General features: G+C 48.6%; 1 protein-coding gene across 2 annotated transcripts in view; it reads right to left on the bottom strand.

Annotated features, from left to right (window-relative positions):
- The window catches only part of ccdc61 (coiled-coil domain containing 61), a 38,763-nt gene that overhangs the window by 5,820 nt on the left and 18,438 nt on the right, over nucleotides 1-14,505 (bottom strand). For both annotated transcript variants that reach the window (XM_085973309.1, XM_085973310.1), the window contains exons 10-13: nucleotides 8,589-8,725; nucleotides 3,544-3,622; nucleotides 2,815-2,878; nucleotides 1,209-1,281 (exon numbers count right to left, since the gene is read on the bottom strand). In XM_085973309.1, the coding sequence (XP_085829435.1) occupies nucleotides 1,209-1,281; nucleotides 2,815-2,878; nucleotides 3,544-3,622; nucleotides 8,589-8,725 (353 nt within the window). The remainder of the gene's footprint in view (nucleotides 1-1,208; nucleotides 1,282-2,814; nucleotides 2,879-3,543; nucleotides 3,623-8,588; nucleotides 8,726-14,505) is intronic.

Raw genomic sequence — 14,505 nt, 5'->3', positions numbered from 1 at the left:
CCATTGCATACAAGGCTATGGACCAAATGCTGGAAAATGGGATTAGATTGGACAGGGCTTGATGGACGGCGCAGACACGATGGGCCGAAGGGCTTCTTTCTGTGCTGTATAATTCTATGACTCTAATTGTACAGGGCCTTGGTGAGACCACACCTGGAGTACTGTGCAGAGTTTTGCTCTCCTTATCTAAGGAAGAATATACTTGCCTTGGAGGCGGTGCAACGAAGGTTCACTAGATTGATTCCTGGGATGAGAGGGCTGTCCTATGAGGAGAGATTGTGTAGAATGGGCCGATACTCTCTGGAGTTTAGAAGAATGAGAGGTGATCTCATTGCAACATACAAGATTCTGGAGGGGATTGACAGGGTAGATGCCGAGAGATTGTTTCCCCCTGGCTGGAGTGTCTAGAACTAGGGGTCACAGTCTCAGGATAAGGGATCGGCCTTTTAAGGTTGAGATGAGGAGGAATTTCTTCACTCAGATGGTTGTGAATCTTTGGAATTCTCTGCCCCAGAGGGCTGTGAATGCTGAGTCGTTGAGTATATTCAAGGCTGAGATCGATAGATTTTTGGACTCTAGGGGAATCAAGGGATATGGGGATCGGGCGGGAAAGTGGAGTTGAGGTCGATGATCAGCCATGATCTTATTGAATGGCGGAGCAGGCTCGAGGGGCCGAATGGCCGACTCCTGCTCCTATTTCTTATGTTCTTATACAGAAGGAGGCCATTCGGCCCATCGTGCCTGTGCTGGCTCTTTGGTAGAGCTCTCGAATTAATCCCACTCCCCCGCTCTTTCCCCATAGCCCTACACATTTCTTTCCCTTCGAATATTTATCCAATTCCCTTTTGAAAGTTACTATTGAATCTGCTTCCACCGCCCTTTCAGGCCGCACGTTCCAGATCACAACAACTCGCTGTGCAAAACAAAAGGTCGCCCCTGGTTCTTTTGCCAATCACCTTAAATCTGTGTCCTCTGGTTACCGACCCCTCTGCCACTGGGATAAGAATGCTAGAAATACTTAGCAGGTCAGGCACCCTTGAAAGGTCATCGACCTGAAACGTTAACTTAGTTTCTCCACAGATGCTGGCTGACCTGCTGAGTATGTACCAGAACTAGGTAACCTGACTGACTCGCCCTCCGTTACGATTTGGGCGCTCCCCCCTAGTGCTTTTTCCTTGTGTTCGGTGCAATTGTGACCGTGCGCTTACCTTTGTTAGACACTTTGTTATGCTTAGTCGGGGTGCTTGCTAAACGCTTCTTCTGTTTCAGCTTCCTCTGAGGCTGGGAAAACAGAAGGAAAAAAGGAGGGCTGACATTTCATAAAATCAGACAGCGCAGAAAGAGGCCATTCGGCCCATTGTGCCAGTGCCGGCTCTTTGAAAGAGCTCTCCAATCAGTCTCACTACCCCCTGCCCTTTCCCCACAGCCCTGCAAATTTTTCCCCTTCAAGTATTTATCCAATTCCTCTTTGAAAGTTACTATTGAATCTGCTTCCACCGCCCTTTCAGGCAGCGCAGTCCCATGCATTTCCCTCATCTTTTAAGTTTAAAGACGGGAATGGAAATGGAACTTACAACTGTGCCTCTCACAATAAAGCAGCACCAGGGCGATCTATGCCTCAATCGACATCGCTAAAAAAAAAAACCCAGATTATCTGGTCAGTATTGCGGTTTGTGGGATCTTGCTGTAGTTTGAACTTGTAGTTTGGGCTGAAATGCCTTCGCTCTCAGAGGCAGGGTATCTCGAGCAACGGAAGAAAGGAGATTGGGGGAAGAAAGGGCAAAGGACGGCAATGGATGACCACGGATACAGTTGAAGAGAAGCTCAGGAAGGGGCTGCCAGCCCAGGAGCCATCTTGAAACATTGAAACATAGAAAAATAGGAGCAGGAGTCAGCCATTCGGCCCCTCGAGCCTGCTCCGCCATTCAATATGATCATGGCTGATCCTCTATCTCATTCCCGCTCTCTCCCCATACCCAATAAGCAAATTCTTATAACATTCCTGTGAAGCACCTTGGGACGTTTTACAGGAAACTCTTTGGTATCCGGCACCGACGGGACCGGCGTGTTGCCGGTTGTTTAAAAATTCCGGATGACGGCGAGGGTTATCTACTGAGGCTATTTTTAACAAACAAAAATTTTAAAAAAATCAAGAAATGTGCAGTACACAGTAATTGGACTTCCGACAGCGCCAAGAAGCCGAGTAGTGGCAGTTTGGAGAACTGCCCCCACTGACTAACTCGGCCACCGCGGGAGACTCGGACTCGGCAACATTTCCAGTTATTGAGGTGCTGTTTTTGGAATATGAATTTTACCGGCTAAGAGAGAATTCTGGATATTTAGGTGCCGTTTAAACGAGAGTTTCCTGTATTACGTTAAAGGCGCTATATAAATACAAGTTGTTGTTGTTGTTGCTGTGCGCAAATTGGCGGCCGCGATTCCTACATTACAACAGTGACTACACTTCAAAAAAAGTACTCCATTGGCTGTAAAGCGCTTTGGGACATCCTGAGGTTGTGAAAGGCGCCGTCGAAATGCGAGGCCTTCCTTCTCTTTTCCTGTGCTGTGAAACACAGACCTTCAGAAAAGAGGGCAAGCTACTACTGGAAGCTCAAGCACTGTGGCATTGCTCGACTCGCGCCTTCCTCTCGACGTGCGGGAAGTGCTAAACGCTCATCTTACCTTCAGGGAAAGAATGTGGAAAAGGAAGGAGGCAGGCTCGCGCGACCAGCAACTAAATGAGACTCAGTGGCGTGGGGAATGTGACTGGTGGGGATCCCGTCCCGTCCTCCAGGGACCGGGGATCTAACTCACCAAGTTAGGGCTGCTCCAGGAAGCTGTTCCCAATGGACGTCTAGGTTTTCTGCCTCGCTGCGATCTGTTGTTGGGAGGAGGAAGAAAAAAACCCACTTTTTTTGTTTTTACTAATTTCAGATTGTTACCAGCAAAGCCTCAACAAGACTCGGTGATTAAATCTGGGACCCTCTGGTCTGTACAGTGTACACCTTGAAGTATACGGAGCTGTCAAATGAATCCGGCCCAGCCAGCTGACTATACAAACATGGAACTTGACACAAGGCACACACAATCACACAACACAAAAAGGAGGCCATTCAGCCCATCGTGCCCTGTACTCTTTGAAAGAGCTATCCAATTAGTCCCACTCCCCTGTTCTTTCCCCAGGTTGAGGCGCTCTATTAGTCTGAGGTACCACAAGCAGAGCTTTTATTCAGACCTTGCACTGTCGTCACTAGGGTTTGAAGAAAAGTAATGGGCGTGGGAAACCTGTGTACTATACCCACTTAAACTAGAGAAAAAAACCACGGCGCAGTACAATTCTCCAAACGCGCAGTGTGTTTGGAGAGTGCTTCGAGCTGCACGACACCGGGTGAAGTGCCGCTGGTCATCAGTCACTGGGAGGTGAATCAAGAACATCACACAAGCAACACATCAGACAACATCGAAACGCAAGTTTTCCTATTCTATACTACTGGTTCCAACTCCGTAAACATACCCAGTGGCAACCTCGAGTCAAATATTTACCTGGATTTGGCAGGCGCTCCGCTGTCATCAAAATCACTGACCGAGCTTGCGGAGGAAAATCTGTTTTGGAGAATTTCCGCTGCAGAAGAGGAGATGCAATGAGGTGAGTAACATCCCAGTGAACATAGGGAGAACCCACCCCGTAGCTCGACAGACCCCGAGGGGACAACCTCTCCCATCATACGGACCCCGAAGGCACAACCCCCTTCGCATATACGCACCCCGAGGGTTATCCTCACACTGACTACAAGACGACAATCACTCTCTACCTTTCCACTGATCGGGAGGCTAGGTAAACACCCCAGCCCACCCAAAAAAAACACAAGATCTGGCAGATTACTGGTCCCCAATAATTTTTTTTGGGGGTGCGTGGCCCCTTTAAGGGGCTGCGCGGCCCATCAAAAATAGCGCACATGCATGGCTCCTTTAAGGGGCTGCGCGGCCCATTCAAAAATACCAGGCACGTGCAGTTTTTCCGATTTAAAATCTCAGTGAGCCGGCTGCTTAAAGGGAACATCGCTGGCCCCTCCTTTGTAGTTTTGAAGCAATATTCTGGGTTTACTTTATATCAATTATTAATATTTCATCTACTTCCACCAGGTGCCTCCCTTCCATCGGCGCTCTCTAACCTTTCCTCGTAGACGGTTTCCTGCATCCTCTATCCCTGCTGCTCTGCGTATTTTAGGGTCATCAGCACCTTTGACGAGCTGCCGATCAGTTTGGAATCCGAATAATTTATGCGCATTGGAAACGTCAGAGCTCCAAGCAGGTTCGATAGCAAAATACTGCGGATGCTGGAAATCCGAAACAACAACAGAAAACGCTGGAAAAACTCAGCAGGCCAGGGCAACATCCGCGGAGAGAGAAACGGAGTCAACGTTTCAGGTCGAAACCCTTCGTCAGAACTTTAAGGGGCTGCGCGGCCCATTCAAAAATACCGCACATGCGTGGCCCCTTTAAGGGCCCCTCCAAGCAGGTTGGTCAGGCAACGATCCTCGTGTTGTGTTTAACGTCTATTTGCATCTCTAATTCAATCTGATTCAGCAGATTCCTATACCCCTGACAGAGTTCTCACCCTTCTCTACTGTCGATTGTATAATGTGGTTTTCATTTTATTCTTATTGCGCTATTGATTAGTTTGAGACGGCCAGTCCACCTTATATTAAAAAAGAGAGACACTCCGTCAGATGGGAGTTGGGAGGGGCGGGACGAGGCGGGGAAGAAAGTGATTTCTCAAGTCTCCCCCCTTTCATGAAAGCCGCAATAACTAACAAATTCAGATCAACTCAGTCCCCCTGAATTTAAAAACCTCCTAGAGTTTACAAACATACGACCAATGACGGAGCGGTAAAGACCCTCTGGTCCGTCCAGCCTGTCCCGCACAATTACGACACCTCGTGCATCACAATGGGGCAGAAATTCGGGTCGGGGGCTTGCCGCGCGTGCAAGCCCCCGATCTGCACTTACCCGACACGCCTGCCGTTCACCTCCAGGGACGCCTGGAATTCCTTTTTCAAACAGAAGAATCCCGGGCAGCGTCTGACGTCACACCGCCCAGGAGTGCAGCCAGCGCGAAGCCTGTAGCGCGCAGTGCAACTGAGACACGCCCCTTGAGGTCTCAGTTTAATAGGACACGCCCCCAATGTTTCTCACAAGCTGCAAAGCGTTTTTACATGGCGAGCAGCATTTCAAATAGGTTTTTGGTATTTTTATGAAGCTTTTGGTAACTTTTATAAACTTTTAAAAACGTTTACATTATTTTGAAGAATCTGAAGTAGTTTTAAACAGAATTAAAGCAATTTAAAGACTTTTAAAAGCCCTGAAAGAATTTTTTTCATTCCATTTATTTATTTAGCAACGTCGTCGTCGTACGTGTCTTCACACTGTTCCCTTTGGGGAACTGTATGAAGTGGTGGAAGGATTTATGGCCGTGATTAACGCTCATTCCGTGACCGTAACCATCTTTGAACCAGCCATTAGGGTGGTTAGTCCTATGGCGGGAGGGTTTAACGGGCTCCCACAAGCTATACGAGGAGGGGGGGCCACCCACACCCACGGACGCAAATATCCCAGTGGATGTCAACCCAGAATTTAGAGCCGGAGCTCCGACTCCACTTGCCGGGACTGTCTGGAGCGGGGTTCGAAACCCTACCCCGTCTGGCCCAGCGGCGGGGATCCTACCGCTACGCCAAAGGCCCACTCCGATTAGCAACGTGAAATGGCTGGAATGAGCACAATTCACGGCATTAAAAGAACTCACAATTGAACTGATGATGACCTCAGCAATCTCCTCAACGAGGTGGAGGCGCAGCGCCTGCTCATCATTGGTAATGAGAAGTCAAAGGCGCTGCGAAAAGGACAGATGATAGCTTGGTCTTTCAAGTGGCAGCATAGGGCTCCAGTCATGGGGAGGGAAAAGGCGCAGGAAACGTATGGGTGTCACCTTTTGCGCGGAGTGGGCCTTTTGCGTAGCGGTAAGCATCCCCGCCGCTGGGCCAGAAGGAGTAGGGTTTCGAACCCCGCTCCAGACAGTCCCGGCAAGTGGAGTCGGAGCTCCAACTATAAATTCTGGGTGGACATCCAGCGGGATACTTGCGTCCGCGCGTGTGGGTGGCCCCCCCCCCCCCCCCACCTCAGATGGGTTGTGGGAGCCCGTAAAACCCTCACGCCATAGGACTAACCACCCTAATGGCTGGTATGAAGATGGTTATGGTCACGGAAGGAGCGTTAACGTGGCCAGAAATCCTTCCACCGCTTCATACAGTTCCCGAAAGGGAACAGTGTGAGGATACGTACGACGATGACCTCTTGCGCAATGCACCTCCTTGGACCCTCAGTCGTAGATGCGAGGGGACAAATCGTGCAATTGTTAAATTTTTCATTTTATTGACATGTAAAATGTTGGCCCAGTAATTCCGTTCCAAACGCGTGAGTACGGTCGGGGTACTCATGCGTCTGGCTGGAGGAAATGCCGGTTTTCAGCATGCACAGCGCATGCGGGGAAAACCGGCATTTCCTGTCCTCTGAACGAAGGGGTTCAGAGGCAGAATGCGTGCGACTGCACAGGCAGCGCGTGCGCAGTAAAATTCGCCGGTTTCATTCATGCTTTCAGTGAGGTTAAGTCCTTACAACTTACACATGAAAAAAGCATGAGTACAGTTGCTCCAGAGGCTGCGGAGGAAGATATATTTTATCGTGGAGCTTCTGAAAGGCAATATTTTTGTTTGGGAAAGGGAGGAAAGTTATTTTAAGAAACGCTGAGGTAAGTTTTAAAGTTTATTTTTGTTTTTTAAAACGGGTTTTCAGTACTGTAGGTAGAAGGAGCAATTGTGGCTATGTGAATTGAATTTGCTGTGTTTATTAAATGTGAAAATGACTCCAACATTTTTAAGAAAGAAACTTTTCATCAGTAATATATTCTTTTAAGTAATTATGTATGTATGTCTGTATATATTCCTTTGCGTATATGTATGTAATGTATATATTCCTTTACTTATGTGTATGAATGTATGTATTTAATTATGACTTTCAGAGAAAGTAACTTATTGGAAAATCATAATTAAATACATACATTCATACACATAAGTAAAGGAATATATACATATACGTAAAGGAATATATACGGACATACATACATAATTACTTAAAAGAATATATTACTGATGAAAAGTTTCTTTCTTAAAAATGTTGGAAATGTTACATTACTCATTTTAGAACAGTCATTTTCACATTTAATAAACACAGCAAATTCAATTCACACAGCCACAATTGCTCCTTCTACCTACAGTACTGAAAACCCGTTTAAAAAAAAAAAAAATTAAACTTTAAAACTTACCTCATCATTTCTTAAAATAACTTTCCTCCCTTTCCCAAACAAAAATATTGCCTTTCAGAAGCTCCACGATAAAATATATCTTCCTCCGCAGCCTCTGGAGCAACTTTACACATGCTTTTTTCATGTGTAAGTTGTAAGGACTTAACCTCACTGAATCCATGAATGAAATCGACGAAGTTCACTGCGCACGCGCTGCCTGTGCAGTCGCACGCGCTGTGCCTCTGAACCCCTTCGTTCAGAGGACAGGAAATGCCGGTTTTCTCCGCATGCGCTGTGCATGCTGAAAACCAGCATTTCCTCCGGCCAGACGCGTGAGTACCCCGACCGTACTCACGTGTGTGGAACGGAATTACTGGGCCAATATATACACGCCCCGCCCCACCCCACCCCAAACCATGTGATCTCCTGGGAGAGGCAAAAAAAAACCCAGCTAAAAAGCCCATTCGATTTGGCGGGGGGTGGGGGGGGGGGTGAAATCTGGGAAATTCCCATCTAGAAGATCGAAACTAGTCCGGGAGATCGTTCTGGCCCTGAATTTCCTGCAGTGCCTCCCTTATTATCATTAAATATATTCAAGAAGGAGTTGGATATATTTCTTAAGGCTAAAGGGATCAAGGGATACGGGGAGAAGGCAGAGACAGGGTACTGAGTTTGGATGATCAGCCATGATCTCATTGAATGGCGGAGCAGGCTCGAGGGGCCGAATGGCCTACTCCTGCTCCTATCTTCTATGTTTCTTCTGTAAGAGATCATGTGATCTCCGCCCCAGCCAGAATCAGGTTCAGCTCTCGCTGGAAGGAATTCAGCCAATCAGTGTCCACCGCACGAGGCGGCAGCCTGTTCCGGAGGTCCACTATTCTCTGGGAGAAGAACCACCTCCTGACATCGAACCGAGATCTGGCCTTATACAACTTAGAATTGTGACCCCTGGTCCTCCCTAACCTGTTTAATTAGATCAAACTGTCAACTGGAACACAATCTATCCCCTTCATCGTCTTATAAACCTCAGATCAGATCACCCCCAAGTCTACGCTTCTCTAAAGTGTAGCGTCCCAACTCTTTTAGCCTTGCTTTGACTAAGTTGGCAATAGGAAAATCTCCTGACATTCTGCCCGGTGCACAGATCGCAGGCTGGCCCTCAGCACGTGATCTAAGCACGTGGCCCACCCTCATCTGCTTCTCAAGACCACCACCCCCCCTCGACCCCTACCTGACGAGCTCCGGGTGCGGCTTCGACTGCCCACTTGCATCTTCCCTGCGATGCCTTCACGGGAACAGTGTCGGGATTTCGGTCTGCCACGCTCATCGCTGGTCAGGCAGCTCATGTTCCGGTTGATCTTTCTCGAGCTGCGCAAGAGAGATCCGTCGTGGCAAACATCAGCGTCAGTGTAATAATACAGCATAGGCCTCAGCCGTGGCTCAGCATGCTTGCCTCAGAGTCTGAAGGTCGTGGGTTCAAGTCCCACTCCAGGGACCTGAGCAGAAAATCTAGGCTGACACTCCCAGTGCAGTGCTGAGGGAGTGCCGCACTGTCGGAGGTGCCGTCTTTCGGATGAGACGTTAAACCGAGGCCCCGTCTGCTCTCTCAGGTGGATGTAAAAGACTCCATGGCCACTATTTCGAAGAAGAGCAGGGGCCAGTATTTATCCCTCAACCAACATCATTAAAACAGATTATTTGGTCATTTAACATTGCTGTTTGTGGGAGCTTGCTGTGCGCAATTGGCTGCTGCGTTTCCTACATTACAACAGTGACTAGACTTCACTGGGTGTAAAGCGCTTTGGGACGTCCTGAAATCGTGAAAAGCGCTGTAGAAACACAAGTCTTTCTTTCTTTTGCTTCTGTGACAGGAAGTATGCAGTTGATTTTTTACAATTTGGGGCCAATATCAAACGGACTTTAATTACTGTAGCCCCCTGGGGATTGCGGAGGGGAGGGGAGCAGCCAGTCGATCGGAACAACGGCGGGAGGCCTCAGCGAATAAGAAATATTCCGAGAATCCAAGGTTAAGGTTTAGTCCCGGGGCTAACGTTCCCCACATGGCCCAGGCACCGTGCAAGAGACCAGAGCCAGCCCAGCTGGCCGTGAAGATTCACAAAGCTACAACACAGAAGGGGTCGATTTTGTCAATGGGGGCGCGTTGGAGGTGGGACTGCTGCTTGTTAGGTTTTAGTCCCACCTCCATCGACTTGTGGTCAGCTCACGCTATTTTCCCTTGACCTTGCCCAGCGGGCTTAGCAGGCCAATTAAGGGGAAGCCGGTTACAGAGAACGTCAGCGTATGACGTTTCATCTGTCGAAAATTTTTGACAGATGAATTGTCATCGTTTGACAGCTCTGTGAAGCTGTCAAACACTGACGTTCTCTGTTGTTTGATGAGTTCTTGAATTCATGGCCTCATCAAACCTCTTTAGCAGAAATTAGATGGATGTTGCATCGGAGAATGTAGCAGCCACCTGTCATCTCTGCTGGTGAGGTGCGAGACTCTCCGCATCCCCAACTGTTGAAGCCTGCAGGAAGAAACAAAGGTAAGTAAATATTTTCTATCACTTTCCACTCACCTATCTGTTAACAGGCAGTTAAGTGGCTGTAATCCCCTTGCCGCCTCCAGGAGACGGGACCCGGCGCAGGTCGGCTACCCGCCTCCTGGGAAACATAGAAACATAGAAGATAGGAGCAGGAGTAGGCCATTCGGCCCTTCGAGCCTGCTCTGCCATTCGATGAGATCATGGCTGATCATCCAAATTCAGTACCCTGTCCCTGCCTTCTCCCCATATCCCTTGATCCCTTTAGCCTTAAGAAATATATCCAACTCTTTCTTGAACATACTTAATGAACTGGCCTCCACCGACCTCTGTGGCAGAGAATTCCACAGGTTCACCACTCTCTGGGTGAAGAAATTCCTCCTCATTTCAGTCCTAAATGGCTTACCCCTTATCCTTAGACTATGACCACTGGTTCTGGACTCCCCGGCCATCAGAAACATCCTTCCTGCATCTAGTCTGTCCAGGCCTGACAGAATTTTATAGGTTTCGATGAGATCCCCTCTCAATCTTCTAAACTCCAGTGAGTATAAGCCCAATCGACACAATCTCTCCTCGTACGTCATTCCTGCCATCCTAGGTATCAGCCTGGTGAATCTTCGCTGCACTCCTTCCATGGCAAGAACGTCCTTCCTCAGGTAAGGCGACCAAAACTGCACACAATACTCAAGGTGTGGTCTCACCAAGGCCCTGTACAACTGCAGCAAGACATCCTTGTTCTTGTACTCGAACCCTCTTGCTACGAAGGCCAACATACCATTTGCCTTCTTAACCGCCTGCTGCACCTGCATGCTTACCTTCAGCGACTGGTGCACAAGAACACCCAGGTCTCTTTGTGCTTCCCCTTCTCCCAATCTATTGCCATTCAAATAATAATCTGCCTTCCTGTTTTTGCCACCAAAGTGGATAACCTCACATTTATCCACATTATAGTGCATTTGCCATGTTTCTGCCCAATCACCCAACCTGTCCAAATCGTACTGGAGTTTCACGACATCCTCCTCACAGCATACCCTCCCACCCAGCTTTGTGTCGTCTGCAAATTTGGAGATATTACATCCAATTCCCTCGTCCAGATCATTTATATTGGGGTCCTATGACCAATCCTTGCTGTACCCCACTAGTCACTGCCTGCCACTCGGAAAACGACCCGTTTATTCCAACTCTTTGCTTTCTGTCTGCCAACCAGTTCTCTATCCAAGTCAATACCTTGGCTCCAATCCCATGTGCCTTAATTTTGCACACTAATCCTTATGCGGGACCGTATCGAAAGCCTTCTGAAAGTCCAAATACACCACATCCACTGGTTCTCCCTTATCTATTTTACCAGTTGCATCCTCAAAAAATTCCAGTAGATTAGTCAAGCATGATTTACCTTTTGTAAATCCATGTTGACTTTGTCCGATCCAGTCACTGCTTTCCAAGTGCTCTGCTATTACATCTTTTATAATGGACTCTAGCATTTTCCCCACTACCGATGTCAAGCTTACCGGTCTATAATTCCCCGCCTTTTCTCTACCACCTTTTTTGAATAGTGGGGTAACATTAGCTACCCGCCAATCCATGGGTACCGTTCCAGAGTCTATCGAGTTCTGGAAGATGACCAGCAATGCATCTACTATTTCTAGGGCCACTTCTTTAAGTACCCTGGGATGTAGATTATCAGGCCCTGGGGATTTATCGGCCTTCAGTCCCATCAATTTTCCTAACACCATTTCCCTACAAATACTGATTTCTTTCAGTTCCACCCTTTCATCAGACCCTATGTTCCCCGGCATCTCTGGGAGGTTATTTGTGTCCTCCTTTGTGAAGACAGAACCAAAATATGTATTTAGTTGGTCTGCCATTTCTTTGTTCCCCATTATAAATTCCCCCGATTCTGACTGCAAGGGACCTACGCTTGACTTCACCAATCTTTTTCTCTTCACATATCTATAAAAGCTTTTACAGTCAGTTTTTATGTTCCCTGCAAGCTTACTCTCATATTCTATTTTCCCTTTCTTAATTAATCCCTTTGTCCTTTGTTGAATCCTAAACTGCTCCCAATCCTCAGGATTATTACTTTTTCTGGCCAATTTATATGCCCTCTCCTTGGACCTTATGCTATCCCTAATTTCCCTTGTTAGCCACGGTTGGGTCACCTTTTTTGTTTTATTTTTATGCCAAACTGGGATGAACAAATTCTGTAGTTCATCCATTTGGTCTTTGAATGTTTGCCATTGCCTATCCACCGTCAACCCTTTGAGTGCCATTCCCCAATCAATCCTACCCAACTCGCTCCTCAGACCATCGTAGTTTCCTTTATTTAAATTGAGGACCCTAGTCTCCGAGTCAACTACTTCATTCTCCATCTTAATGAAGAATTCGATCATATTATGATCGCTCCGACCCAAGGGGCCTCGTACAACAAGATTGCTAATGAATCCTTTCTCGTTACATAATACCCAGTCTAAGATGGCCTGATCTCTGGTTGGTTCCTCGACATATTGGTCCAGGAAACCATCCCGTAAACACTCCAGGAATTCCTCCTCCACAGTATTGTTACTCATTTGGTTGGCCCAATCTATATGTAGAATAAAGTCACCCATGATGACTGCTGTGCCCTTACTGCACACTTCTTTAATTTCCCTTTTAATGCCATCCCCAACCTCCGCCTTACTATTTGGAGGTCTATAAACCACTCCCACTAACGTTTTTTTCCCCCTTAGTATTTCTCAATTCTACCCATACAGATTCCACCTCGTCAGAGCGAATATCCTTCATTACAATTGTGTTAATCCCTTCTTTAACCAGTAATGCTACCCCACCTCCCTTTCCTTTTTGCCTATCTTTCCTGAATATCGAATACCCCTGGATGTTGAGTTCCCAGTCCTGGCCTTCCTTGAGCCACGTTTCCGTAATCCCAACCAAATCGTATTTGTTTACTTCTATTTGCGCAGCCAATTCATCCACCTTATTACAAATGCTCCTCGCATTAAGACACAAAGGGCTAGATTTTCAGTATAGGCAGTTTTGGGGCGCTAACCTTAGCGCCCGCCCCAAAGTAGCGCCCCGTTGCCGGGAATTCAGTGGCTTCGCCCTAAGAGGTTGGTGGAGCGCTAAAAGAGGCGTTCCACTACTCTCTTTAGGCGCTAAGCCGGCGGTCCAGAGGGATAGCGCCCAGGCGGGGCGCAGCACGGGTGCGGTCATTTTTGCACTGACAGCAGACCCCGTGGTGCCGACCAGCTCTTAAAGGGGGAAGGGACGAATTGGTCTGCTGCCACGCCCTGCACACTGCAGCCTTGCAAAGAGGCCTCAACACTACTGCTCAGCCCCAGGGAGTCATGGCAACGCCAGAGAAGGCCCGTCAGCGTGCCCTGCGCTTCTCAGAGGGTGATCTGGACATCATGCTCACAGCTCTGGAGGTGAGGCGCAAGATCTTGTTTCCAGACAGTGGGAGGAATCCAACCCACCACGACTACACCAAAGCCTGGAAGCAGATCGCCCAGAGGGTGACGTTCACCGGCGAGGCCCCCAGGACCCACACACAATGCCGTAAGAAGTACAACGATCTGACCAGGATTGTGAGGGTGAGTAGCCTTTCCAGTCTCCTCCTCATTCTTGCATGTACACCTGACATGATGGGCAAAGGGACCTGAAAGTCCTATTGGCCAGCCCTCAGCCAGCAGCATTGGGACAGTCATGAGCATCAAATGGCCATTCGGCACTCTACACTTTGGCCAAGCTATTCCACCATGGGAGGCAGTGCACACTACATCAGGGCTTCACTCTGTCCAAGCTATTCCACCATGGGAGGCAGTGCACACTACATCAGGGCTTCACTCTGTCCAAGCTATTCCACCATGGGAGGCAGTGCACACTACATCAGGGCTTCACTCTGTCCAAGCTATTCCACCATGGGAGGCAGTGCACACTACATCAGGGCTTCACTCTGTCCAAGCTATTCCACCATGGGAGGCAGTGCTCACTACATCAGGGCTTCACTCTGTCCAAGCTATTCCACCATGGGAGGCAGTGCACACTACATCAGGGCTTCACTGCGCACTTACAGCCCGTCCTTTCTCTTGCAGGCTAAAGTAGCGTTTAATCGCCAGGCCCGTGCCAGGGGTGGCCGCGCCAAGCTGCAGAAGCTCACTCGGCTGGAGGAGCGCGTGTGTGTGCTCATGGGAGCACGTGTGATTGTCCCCACAGCGTGCGGTGTATCCGACCCTCCACTGCCCGGCAATGGTAAGGACCTCGCCTTTTGGCCCTCTCGCGTCGCACTGGCCCATCCGAGCTACCTCCTTTGCCACTGTCCCACCAATGCGCTGAATCCCACCAGTCCTAACTCCCTCGCTGACGCCGTCTCCTCACTCTGAAGCTACTCTTGTGCATTCCTGCTTTCAGCTGGTGACGACCAGGACCCTGAGGCTGCCAGTGACAGCACCTCCAACCAGGAGGAGGAGGAGGAGCAAGCCGGACCTTCGGGGGAACAGTCACGTCCCGCAGGAGAGGAGGAAATGCTCGACACCTCCTCACTGGACGAGTGCCTGGAGGAACTGTCGCAGGGCAATGCAGCTTCTGGGACCAGTGGCGTCCAGCCACC

This window comes from Somniosus microcephalus, chromosome 34, assembly GCF_052327205.1.
Source record: "Somniosus microcephalus isolate GS21.2 chromosome 34, FLI_Smic_1.0, whole genome shotgun sequence".
NCBI classification, from domain to species: Eukaryota; Metazoa; Chordata; class Chondrichthyes; order Squaliformes; family Somniosidae; genus Somniosus; species Somniosus microcephalus.
The sequence above is the reverse complement of the archived record's forward strand: the minus strand, read 5'-3'. Positions and strand labels throughout refer to the sequence as shown.